The sequence below is a fragment of the Theropithecus gelada genome, chromosome 9 (genome assembly GCF_003255815.1).
Source record: "Theropithecus gelada isolate Dixy chromosome 9, Tgel_1.0, whole genome shotgun sequence".
Classification (NCBI taxonomy): domain Eukaryota; kingdom Metazoa; phylum Chordata; class Mammalia; order Primates; family Cercopithecidae; genus Theropithecus; species Theropithecus gelada.
In genome coordinates this window covers 22,872,297-22,885,628 of record NC_037677.1, presented here as the reverse complement: position 1 = coordinate 22,885,628, position 13,332 = coordinate 22,872,297, and the positions used below count along the sequence as shown (strand labels likewise).

Here is a 13,332-nt window from a genome sequence, read left to right as displayed (position 1 = left end):
GAACCCCCCTAAAAAAAAAAAAAAAAAAAAAAAAAAAATAAATAAATAAATAAATAAATAAATAATGAGACTTCTGTATGACAAACTTCTACATAGCCATTAAAGTGATTTAAAAGAATATATATTTAGTAGATGTTCATAGTTAAGAACTAGTTATATTATTTCCAAGAATTTCACACTCCACAAGACTAAGCTTTCTCCCCTGCTAAGCCCCAGAAGGTAAGTCAGCAATTACAAGAATTCTATATATCCTTAGTACAAATAGTTAAATATTTCTTTAAAACTAGGCTATCATACCTCAAAGAGCACAGTTCTCGTTCCCATTCAACTTTTTGATGCTCTAACTGTGATTTTATTTCTTTTGTTTCAGATAGCTCCTTTTGTAGTACATTAACCTTATCTTCCATTTTTTTAATTTTTACTGTAAGTAGTTCACAGTGATTTTTTTTAAGTTCTAATAATCTTTCACATGAAAGAGCTGCATCCTGGATTTTCAACAGGCTAACAGAATCTGTATCAGGGAGAAAACAAGACAGAAATATATGAGTACTTTTCGCATATAACACACTATACACTGTAACTCATTAAGACACTGACCAATTATATACTGAGGGCCTACAATGTGGAAGACATTAAACTAAGCTCTGCAGATAAAACAGACAAGACCTCTGCACTTGCTTAGCTTAAAGTATAGTTAAGAAAGACAAAAAAAGTCACAATTATGAATTCAGATAGATGCTGTAAGGAAGCAAGAGTTCTATGACCACAAAAGATAATTTGATCTATACTGGGCCCAGGTAAGATTTCCCTGAAGGAGAGGTGGCTACACTGAGAAATGAAGGATGAGAAGGCAGCAGTTCAGCAAAGGGGGAAGAAAAGCATCCAGCCAGTCTGTGGTATGTGCTGAGCCTCTAGTGCAGTCTGCTTCAAGTACTAACTTTCCTTCTTTCCTGAAATGAACAAAGACAAAACAGACAAAATACATGAAACAATGAGTTTCAAGACAGTGGACTCAGGCAATGAACAAAATGATCCCTGACAGACAAGAAACAAAAGAAGTGGCTGGGCATGGTGGGTCACACCTGTAATCCCAACACTTTAGGAGGTGAGGTGAGCAGATCACCTTGAGGCTAGGGGTTCGAGACCAGTCTAGCCAACATAGTGAAACCCTGTCTCTACTAAAAATACAAAAATTAGCAGGGCGTGGTGGCAGGTGCCTGTAATCACAGCTACTTGGGAGGCTAAGGCAGGAGAATTGCTTGAACCCAGGAGGCGGAGGTTGCAGTGAGCTGAGATTGCACCACTGTACTCCAGCCTGGGCGACAGAGTGAGACTCTGTCTCAAAAAAAAAAAAAAAAAAGAAAGAAAAGAAAAGAAACAAAGGAAGTAAGTCTTATGGTCTTATGAATGCCCAGAGCCCAGCCTTCAGAGTTTCCAGGCCATGACGTGGGGAGGAAAAACTGACATAAAGTCCAGCAAATTCCCTGAGTTGAAGTGATGAAGCTGAGAGTCTGGTAAACGCAAAGTAGACAGAGATCACAGGACACTAGAGAGGAATGAGAGATACAGAGAAAGAACCCTGCAGATCTCCAGAGATCCCCTCTTGGGTATTGAGCAGTGTAATAAACAGTGCATGTATGCCAGGAAACTACCTGAAACCAAAGAAAAAACCACCTAAAAAAAGAGAGGAAATCCTGCCTGGTGCTTCCACAGCACCAAGAAGAGTATTCATTCCCACAGTCAGGCTGGAAAAACTCATACTTCTCAAGACAATGAATAATCAGAAAGGTATTGCCTCAGGAGTGGGGAATTAGCCCAAATCATAGAAGCAAGATAGGAAAAAGTCAAGCTGTTTATATGGAATTCAACTGTACCCCAAAATAAAGCTCAAGAAGACAAGTGGAGGCATGGAAGATATTTTTTTAAAAACCAGATTGCACTTGTAGAGATGCAAATTACAATGTCAAAGATGAAAACTAAATTAGATGGAAATAAACACAGACGAACCATCACAAAAGAAAAGATTCATAACTTTGAGACACCAATGAACTATGGAAAAAAATCCAAGCAGCTAATATATAAGCCCCCAAAGAGGGAGGAAGAGAGACAGAAAAAAAAAAAAAGTGAAGAAAAATTGGCCAAAACTTCCTAAACTTAATAAATTAACTATAATCCCACAGATTCAGAAAGGATATGGCTAGGAGAGAAAAAAATGAAAGCCTACTATTATAATTATACTGTATACCAGAACTATAACAAAATTATACATATATGATGTGGTATGATATTATATGAAGGTAGACTGTGGTAAGTTCAAGTCATATACTATAAATCCTAAAGCAACCACTAAGATAGCAAAACGAAGAGTCATAGCCTATAAGCCAAAAAACAAAAAACCAAAAACCTGAGATAAAACTCAGGAGCATCTGTAGATCAATGGAACACAATAGAGTTGAGAAGTAGACCCACATGTATGCAGTCAACTTATTTTTGACAAAGGCACAATGGCAAATGCAGTAGGAAAAGGCTAGCCTTTCTGACGTATGATGCTGGAACAATTGCATGTCCATATCCAAAAAGATGAACTTGAATCCATACTTCAATCCATACAAAAATAGGAACTCAAAATGGATCACAGACCTAAATATAAGACCCAAAACTGGCTGGGCACGGTGGCTCATGCCCGTAATCCCAGCACTCTGGGAGGCCAAGGTGGGCGGATCACTTGAGGTTGGGAGTTTGAGACCAGCCTGGCCAACATGATGAAATCCCGCCTCTATTAAAAATACAAAAAAGCCGGCAGGGCACAGTGGGTGGCTCACGCCTGTAATCCCAGCACTTTGGGAGACCAAGGCGGGCAGACCACAAGGTCAGGAAATCAAGAACATCCTGGCTAAAACGGTGAAACCCCGTCTCTACTAAAAATACAAAAAATTTGCCAGGCCTGGTGGCGGGCGCCTGTATTTCCAGCTACTTGGGAGGCTGAGGCAGCAGAATAGAGTGAACCCAGGAGGCAGAGCTTGCAGTGAGGCGAGATCGCGCCACTGCACTCCAGCCTGGGTGACAGAGTGAGACTCCATTCCAAAAAACAAAAAAACAAACACACACAATAAACAAACAAAAAAACACAAAAAAAAACCCCAAAACAAACAAAAAAACCTGGATACGGTGGCACACGCCTATAATCCCAGTTACTCAGGAGGCTGAGACACAAGAATTGCTTGAACCTGGGAGGTGGAGGTTACAGTTACAGTGCACTCCAGCCTGAGTGACAGAGTGAGATTTTGTCCAAAGAAAGACCTAAAGCTATAAAACTTCTAGAAAAAAAGCATAGGAGGAAATCTTTGTGACCCTGTGTTAAGCAAAGACTTCTTAAGTGCGATACAAAAAGCAAAATCCATAATTAAACAGATAAATTGGACTTAATCAAAATTAAAAACTTCTGCTCTTCAAAAGATACCATTAAGAGAATGAAAAGTCAACAAAACAATTAAAAAATAAAATTTAAAAAAAAAGAGAGAATGAAAAGTCAAACCACAAACTGGGAGAAAAAAAATCCCTGCAAAAAACACAGCTAACAAAGGAATAATATCAAGAATATATTATATAAAGATCTCTTCAGCTTTGCACAGTGGCAGCACTGTAGCCACCAATTAAACACAGCATAATGTATGCTAAGTGTGCATACATTTCACTTTATTACTTTGCATACATTACAGTGGGATACATAAAAAGGCCTTAAATTTCTGCAATGGGCCTACCTTTACACTCCATTCCAAGTTGTTCAATGAGCAACATAAAATTCTTGTAACTAGAGCGGGGCAGCTCACAATCCTCTGAGGCTGTTTCAGATGACTGAGTTAAGTCATCAACATCATCCATAGACTGTATTTGGTTTTTGACCTATGGGGTTGAAATAAATAACACTGTTTCAAAATGTCCCCCAAATATTTATAGCACATACAGAAGTGGTAATTATCCATCTTTCTATATGAGCAAAAACACAGGTATTTCTTTAAAAGAACTGATTTTAGTTAAAAGGATATATTATCAACGGCTAGTGCTTCTTATTCAGTTTTTCAAAGTAAATGTCTTTACAACAAAAGATTCTCTGTTTTTTTTTTTCATTTCTTTTTTTTTTTTTTTTTTGACATCGGGTCTTGTTCTATCACCCAGGCTGGAGTGTAGCATTGTGATCATAGCTCACTGCAGCTTCAAATTCCTGGGCTCAACCAATCCTCTCACCTCAGCCTCCCAAGGAGCTGGGACTACAGGCATGCTCACCATGCCTGGTTAATTTTTTCTTAATTTTTGTAAAGACAAGGCTCTCACTATGTTACCTAGGCTGGTCTCAAATTCCTGGAGTCAAGCAATCCTCCTGCTTTAGCCTTCCAAAGTGCTGGGATTACAGGTGTGAGCCACTGTTCCCAGCCCACTTTATCTTTTATAATGTATTTTTTTAAACAATAATTTTGATAATTTATTTTTTACAGTACCTTGTTCTTTTCATCAGATGTTTTCTTACTAGGCCTAAAAAAAAAAAAAAAAAACCTTTCAGGCAAATAGTAAATATGTAAAATGTAAGGAATATCTAAAATTATTGTTTTTTTAAATAAAAGCTCTGCATTTGTAATTTATTTACCCTATTCATAAAGTTCACAGGAATATTTTTTACAGGTAATATAAAAGATAATAACTTTCTACAAGGGGTATTGAACCATAAACAGAAAAAGTAAAAGTAAGGGACAAGAAAAATATACTAATATCATAACAAACAAATTTAGATCAAGCTTCCTGACAGTCAAAGCAAAAGGAAAACACAGTGTTACTTGCGTTACTCAATAGAAAGAAATATACCAGGTTTTTTTTGGTATTGACCTTTTCAATAAAAACAAGCTTTTACCGGCACTAAAACCTATTTGGAATGTATTACCTAACATCCTTACATGAGGGAAACCCTTTTTGAATGACGATATTAGCTTTTTTCAGGAGTCACAATGCAGGTACTATGCATTATTCTAAGCACTGTACGTTAAACTCATTTTAATCCTAACAATAATTCTGTGAGGTTGATAAAATATTAGGTATTTTATAAAGGAAGAAACTAGGCACAGAAAAGCCAAGTAATTTGCCCAAGCACATATTGCTGGTCAGTAGCAGACCCAAAATTCAAACCCAAAAATTCTAGCTCTGAAACATATTTTGCTGTGCTGTGAAAGTAATATTTATTTTCAAGTGTTTTAAGTGATATGATAGCAGATGAATCTATATTTTCATTCTATTTCTGGTTATAATTATAAACAATAATTTTTTAATCTTGTAAATATTTTTAAAATAAAAAGACCTTATATCTAGCCAATTTGGAAACCTACTTTCAATAAGCTCAACATTTATTTTTTCTAAGAAATTCATCAACGTTCATTCATTCATCTACTCAACTCTTTATTCATGCATTCAAAAATCCTTACTGAAGCTGGGCATGGTGCCTCACGCCTGTAATCCCAGCACTTTGGGAGGCCAAGGTGGGCAGATCACTTGAGGTCAGGAGTTCAAGACCAGCCTGGCCAACATGGCAAAACCCTGTCTCTACTAAAAATACAAAAAATAGCCAGGCATGGTGGTGTGCACCTGTAGTCCCAGCTACTTGGGAGGCTGAGGCATGAGAATTGCTTGAACCCAAGAGACGGAGGTTGCAGTGAGCTGAGATCATGTCACTGCACTCCAGCCTGGGCAACAGAACAAGACTCTGACAAAAAGAAAAAAAAAGAAAAAAAAATTCTTATTGAGCATACAATATATGTCAATGACACTATTAGCATAAGGCAACATGGTTTTTAATATTTTAGAACTTTATAACCTAAAAATAAGTCTGTGATAGATTGTCAATGGTTTAATTTTCTACGGTACATAAACAAAATCCTCCCCTTCTCCCCAGAATCTAAACAACTATTAAGTTAATACGCCTGATCTTACAAAATTATAGCTGTTCATGATGCTATTGTCAAAAGTACTCTGATATCTTCAATTCCAAGAATTATTTAAATTCAATTCAGTATGACCTACATGGTTTGCATGTTTATTATTAGATAATTTTTTAAAATCCATATACGATAGTTTAACTTTTAGATCGTCATCAACACATTCAATTATATAAGAATATTCCATTTCTGAAACAATTCTAAATGAACAATCTCTTTTTATACAGCAAAAAACTACATAAATAGAAGTTCTAAGAACAGTTAGTTTATTATAAATCTTTAAAAGATAAAGGATCAAGCTTTTGAGGCTTAGACATGCAAACAAAACTAAATTTCATAAGCATTTCCTTCTCTACTGGGTCACTCCCAAAAGCATGTAAATATACTCTAAAAGCTTACGTTTTAAAATAAAAAAGAAAGAAGGCTCCCTTGAATCCCACATTCTTCTTCAGTTACCACCCGTTTACCTACTGCCTCTCAGTCCAAGTTCTCTCAAACACTGTCAAAGCCCATCCACTACAGTCAGGGCTCCATGGTGACCATTTATTGAAACTGCTGCTTATCAAAGTTGTCCTCATCTTAATCTTTCGGCAGCATGGAAACAGTCGATATTCTCTAGCTTTGGGAGACTACATCATTCTATTTTCAGAAAAAAAATTATTACTAACCTTCCTCCATAGAGAAATAAAGAAATCACAGATTTTACCTTTCTTCGTCCTCATCTATTTCACTTAAACTGCTGTCATCATCCACTTGTAGCAGGTCACCAATTAGTAAACTGGCTTTCTCAAACACTGGTGCATTCACAGATTCTTTCGCAGTTCTCTTTACTTCCTTCATTTGCAAGGCAGGACCACTACTTTAAAAAATCCATGGGAAGTGACAGTTAGATAAGAAAAAAGAAAAAAAGAAACAAAATGCAGAAACAGAGTTAAGGAACAAAAAAGAATAAAAAAAATTTAAAAATCCATTAAAAAGCCAATGTTTTCTAATAATTCTGACAAACAAAAAATTTTTATAAAATTCCAACATTTCCTCCACCTCAATTCATTCACTAATTCAAAAAACACAAATTACCAACAACATAAGAGGAAATGTATATTCCCTGCTTCAAAAACCATAATTTTATCATACCATTATGATAAAATGTGATATGTAAGAGTTAATATATGAAAAGGTACATCTGAGCATAAGGACAGTTTTAAAACAGAAGAGACAAAATAGAGGAGTTCACAAGACAAAAAAGTGAGAGAAAACCATTCTACTTAGAGATAGAAGGTGAGCAGAGATTAGGCCCACAGCGTCTAGATGTTTCCTAGGAACTTGAAAGAAAAAAAAGAAACTAGAGAGAGGTGAATGCTACACTAAACTTGAATGCTACAGTAAAAGGCTAGAGCTCACAAGCAATGATCTTTAGACATGGAAGTAACAATTAGATTTGGGCTATATTTTTGGTTTTGTTTTTAAATATAATGTTTCACTTAAATGAATTTTTTTTTTTAAACAAAGTTTTAAAAATAGAATGATACACATATAACATGAAAGAAGAAATTAGGAAAATATCCGGGTGGGGGAAAAAACCCTTACTTTTAGAATACCTGTATGTCATTATATGCAGCTCCAAAATAACAATATTCTGATTAGTTATGATTTTGTTTGAAAATAAAATAATGGGTGGGGCACGGAGGCATGCCTGTAATCCCAGCACTTTGGTAGGCTGAGGCGGGTGAATCACGAGGTCAGGAGTTCAAGACCAGCTGGCCAAGATGGTGAAACCCCATCTCTACTAAAAATACAAAAAAATTAGTCTGGTGTGATGGCGTGGGCCTGTAATCCCAGCTACTTGGGTGGCTGAGGCAGGTGAATTGCTTGAGCACGGGAGACAGAGGTTGTAGTGAGCTGAGATCACGCCACTGCACTCCAGCCTGGGCAACAAGAGTGAAACTCCATCTCAAAAAAAGAAAAGAATTTGGTAACTTTTATAGACTTTTAGCCTAGTTAGATTTACCACCAGAAAATCTGTAATTATTATTATTATTACTTTTGGAGATGGAGTCTCGCCCTGTGTCCAGTTTGGAGTGCAGTGGCACAATCTTGGCTCACTGCAACTTTTGCCTCCCAGGTTCAAGCGATTCTCCTGCCTCAGCTTCCCCAGTAGTTGGGTTTACAGGCGCCTGCCACCACGCCTGCCTAATTTTGTATTTTTAGTAGAGATGGGGTTTTACCATGTTTTCCAGGCTCGTCCGGAACTCTGACCTCAAGTGATCCACCTGCCTCAGCCTCCCAAAGTGCTGGGATTACAGGCATGAGCCACTGCGCCCAGTCATAACTACTTTTTTATGGTCTAAAAACATGCACAAGGATATCACTATCATATACCTACATAATTTACAGAGACTGAAATTTCCCACGTGTTAAGAGTTGACCGTGAGCCCCTAAAAATACCCAATATACTGAAATGTTTACATGCACTACAGATCCCTCTGTGTAGGGCTTTCTCAAACACTGGTGAATTCACAGATTGTAATTCAGATTAATTTGAGAGCCCAACATTTGGGATACTATAATAAATATCCTTAACATACATATGTATATATGTAATGTGTTTATATAAATATCCTTAAAATACATATTATTTATCTTTAACATGTTATATATATTACATATAGGCTTACTGTATACTATACATAATATATAATAAATGTCCTTGTGTGTGTACATTTTTACATAAGTCATATTTTCCTGTAGAATCTAGTCCCAGAAGTGAAGCTGTTAGGTTAAAGATAGGAAATATTTGAAATTCTAATACATACTAAATTATGCTTCAGAAAGGATTTACCAATTTCATTTACCAACAGTGTATGAGAATGCCTTTTTTCTCGCATTTGCCATCATTGGGTATTATTTTTTAAATAAAATATCAATATGACTGAAACAACTGGTATCTCAATGTTTGTTAATTTGCCTTTTTCTAATTACAAGACAAGGTTGCATATCCCTTGTATAATAAAAGTATAATATTCATTAATCATGAATATTAGTCCAAATTAGAATTAGTTTTATAGCACAATAACAATTATCTGCTGTTAAATATGCTATCGGCTTACCTAGCATACTCTTTATTTTCCTTCCTGGGAAATTGCTGATGATCAGTTTCTCCACTCCTTCTTTCTTGAATTAATCCATCATCTTCATCATCATCAGTAGCACCATCATGTATGTTTGCTGATATTTCCACTTCACTATTTCTGTGTTTTTTCCTTTCTTCTTCAACCTTCGATGAAAGTTTGATACTAAGGAATTGCTATTACTTTATTCAACAAAAAGAATTTCTCTGTTTTCACTGAGTTTATCATTTGACTCAGTTTAACTATGTTAACTTTAGCCAATAAAAATATTTCCTGCTTACTTTAATGGGATCATTGTATATATAATTGGTATATAATCATCAGCTATTATTATAATTTTATTAATGAAATTTTTGTAAAGTCTGCTTCATTCTGTTTGGGTAAAACAGAATTTTCCAAAATTTCAAGGACTCTTCTTAATTTTGTGCTTTTATTCCCATCCAATCTTCACTATCTACTATGAATTTTCACTCCATTTTACTGGCAGAAACAGAGAAATAAAAGGACAAAGACACAAGATGCATCTTCTTCTGCCTTTACCACCTGGATTTTACACTATGCAGCCAGATTTAGAGGATGTGACATTGCTCCAGGAAGAGAAAGGAATCTTTCCCCTTTCTGCACTAAGCTATTCTTTTCCCCAGTGTCTTTTATAATTCTTTTTTTCATTTGGATCCTGGGATATATCAACAAGGCGAAGGTGCTCACTAAAACACAGAAACCAAAGTTTGCCACAACATAAGGAACAGAGTGAAAGTGCTGAGTTGCTGGTGGGGAATTCTGGAGAATGAGATGCTTCCCAAATTTCACATTCAATAACCATAAAATTTTATAGTTGGAGGATACACAGTACAAGTATTAATTATCTAAGTTAGCCCCATTATCTACTGATAATGGGAGTAAAACAAGAAAGATTAAATGATCCATCCAGAGCTCCTAAAGTGGCATTATCTAGCATTTTATGGCACCAAAAGAGATGATATAACTCCATAATGCTGAATCAGATAAATTACCAGATAAATTCATCAAATTAATCAGATGAATTAAAAGCGTGACACTGGCAAAGTAATTTAAAGCCATAGCAGGGTGTGGGTAACCTCATCTACTTTTACTTTTAAAGAAGAATATCGGCCAGGCGCAGTGGCTCACGCTGTAATCCCAGCACTTTGGGAGGCCAAGGAAGGCAGATCATGAGGTCAGGAGTTTAACACCAGCCTGGCCAACATGGTGAAACCCGGTCTCTACTAAAGTACAAAAATTAGCTGGGTGTGGTGGTGCACGCCTGTAATCTCAGCTACTCAGGAGGCTGAGGCAGGAGAATGGCTTGAACCCGGGAGGTGGAGGTTGCAGTGAGCTAAGATCATGCCATTGCACTCCAGTCTGGGCAATAGAGTGATACTCTGTCTCAAAAAAAAAAAAAAGGAAAGAAAGAAAAAGAAGAATATCTGCAGATTATTGTTTATCTTTAAAACTCAATGTACAGAACTCAGCTTTCTACTTTGGAGTTAAATACTAAATTGCTGGCTGAGGATTTATGCTACTTATATGGTATACATGACCAAACTTATCATACTTTATTAAACAACATAATGTAAAGGTCTGGTTCAACAGAAATATTTGACTGGTGATTTAAAAAATATGTGAAAGTGTATGTATTTGTTGTCAAAAATCTTTAAAGTGATCAGAATGGAATTATAAACTCTAACAGTTTGAGTCAAACAGATAAGCTCGCATTAAAAAGATCCCTTTGGCTGGGAATATTTGTTACAATACTCAGGGCTAGAAACATTTTTATATCTCTTCTCAGTCACTGCTTCTTTCCCACTGTATTGCCATGTTGTTGTTTAAATAAAAGAAATTCATTTTTAAGTCAATAGGGAAAAAAACCCTAGCACTTATTACCTTTCATAAAGCAATTTCCTTTACACTTATACTGGTTCACAAGGTCACATGGTATATGGCTAAATTAGTTTCCCAGTCCATATGTCACTTAGACGAGCGAAGACTCATAGACTTCTTAAGTTGATTAAGGAACAAAGATTTTGAGAACGTTTTCCTTAACTCCTGTTACTTAGCAGAAATAATCTATTTCTACACACAATTACATATTTAGGTAACACCACTTTATACTTGAGCTCTTCAAAAGCAGAAAATCAGAATGCATCAAATAATTGATAGAGAAAAAAACAAAGAGTAGCAGCAAGCAAACCTCTACCTCTTTCTGAAGTTGGACTTTTTCTTTCTCCAAAGTCTGGAACTCTACTTTTAACATGCCTATCTCATTTTTAAACCTTTGCATATCTTGCTGTAATTCTTCTTTTAGAGATACTTTTGATGTTCTCTCACTATGTGGTAGAGAAGACCTCACATTTTCTAATTCAGGTTCCGTGCTTTTATAGTTATGAGCACTGCAATGATCATACAATGGCTTCTGGAACAAGTTCTGTATTGGTTTTGTTTTCTTATAAGCGTCTGTACCAGCAGAAATCCTGTGCCTTTTTATTTGAATCATATGCTTCATTTCTTTGGAGCAGATCAAATCAAAAGGTCTTTTTGGATCACTAGACTGAGGCACACGTCTGATGTTTAATTTCCAATTAGTGGTACTTTGGTTCATACTTTTTGTCATTTGCATATCAAATTCTTCTTTCATTTCACCTGTAACTACTACTGGGTTTCTTACTTTATTTTCTCTATCATTATAAAAATTCTCATCTGTGTTAAAAACATGTTCAGTGTCTGGTTTGTTAACATTTCCATGGCCTAATTTATTTTCATTTAAGTAAGTCTTAGAATATGACTGGCAGGCATAGTCTGGGGACCCAGAGTATGAAGGAGATGAAAAGCCATTTTCGAGACTGGGTTCTTTTTGTTCAGGCAATGCCTGGTATAGTACAGAGACAGGAGAATCTTTTTCATCACTATCAAGTATATTATTTGTCAAAGAAGAGGGTACTTCCTTTAAGTTTGCGCCTCCTTTAGAGTTATCATGTAGTGGCTCTTCCCCAGGATAAGCAGTAATTTTGTATTTTTCACAAGTTTCACCACAGCTCTGCTTTAACTCATTTGTGATGAGTTTTAAGTTATTTTTCCACTCTAATTTGCCTTGTTTGGTTGACATTTCTTCACTGTTTTGCACACCAGGACGTCCTGAATATACAGGTACATCCTCTCTATCACACTCTTTATTCAGTTCTGGTTCTTGAGACATTTTTTGCAGATGTGAAAGTGAAAGATTAATTTGCTTGTTTTGTTTTTCAGGTGTCTTTTCTGTCAGGGTGCATGTTTTTAAAATAACTTTATCCTTGAGTAATCAAGTATGGACAAAGAACAATTAGGAAATAATTAAAATTTAACTGTTAAACTTAATCTACATTTAGTTACTCCCAAATCACTGGAATAGTAACTAAGAAGTAAAAACTAATTTGCCTTAGCCTAAAATAGAAGAAGAGCATGAACTAGCAAAGTTAAGTGTTTCACTGTTCCTTTGGATTAAACTTAATTCATTACATGTTAAATCTACCAAAAATAAATTAGCAGATGATCTGTAGCATTACAAAGGCATCCTCACTTAAAAAGATTTTACCCTACCATACCTCAAATACTGAGCCCCTACAGTGCATTTAAGTACTTTTTCTAAAGATTTCTAACTGGAGAGTAGGGAAACTTTAAATTATTTGGAGCCAAAATAAACAACAATCAGAAAGAAAAGCAAATCCTTACATTTTGATTGAAATTATATACCATAATATGGTGTTAAGCATCTGTACAGGCTATCAGCTTAAGTCCAATACTTATATATTCTAAGGTTCATTAATAGTGGATAAAAAAATTCCGTAATATTTACTGATTTCCTAGACTGAAATAATCAGAAAGTTATTGTTTATATCCTAACAGTGGAAAGATCCCATTCTGAAAGGAATGATTTTCTTAATAACTGGGTTGATTTTCTGACCTCATTCTTTCCCTGAATGTAGACACTGAAGTTGACAGAGATCACAAGGCAGAATAAATCTTTAACCTTGGAATTAGTGACCAGGAATATAAGAATGTAAATCCTGAACCACTGGGAATGATTACTCGTTTAAGATGAATTCAACTCAGTGGCCATCAGTGTTAAAATGTTCATAATTTCTATTGTTTAATAATATGATTCAATATTTGATGTTACCATCTTTATCATATAAGGAAGTTATAAAAATGAAAGAGGAAACAATACTCAGGAA

At 35.6% G+C, this 13,332-nt stretch overlaps 1 protein-coding gene across 2 annotated transcripts in view; it reads right to left on the bottom strand.

Moving 5' to 3' along the window:
• Positions 1 to 13,332, bottom strand: part of ANKRD26 (ankyrin repeat domain 26) — a 94,992-nt gene that overhangs the window by 34,399 nt on the left and 47,261 nt on the right. Inside the window, exons 17-21 of one of the 2 annotated variants that reach the window (XM_025396982.1) lie at positions 9,086 to 9,252; positions 6,685 to 6,837; positions 4,497 to 4,530; positions 3,762 to 3,903; positions 298 to 511 (exon numbers count right to left, since the gene is read on the bottom strand). In XM_025396982.1, coding sequence (XP_025252767.1) covers positions 298 to 511; positions 3,762 to 3,903; positions 4,497 to 4,530; positions 6,685 to 6,837; positions 9,086 to 9,252 — 710 coding nt within the window. The remainder of the gene's footprint in view (positions 1 to 297; positions 512 to 3,761; positions 3,904 to 4,496; positions 4,531 to 6,684; positions 6,838 to 9,085; positions 9,253 to 13,332) is intronic. The other variant, XM_025396983.1, reaches the window with a different exon arrangement.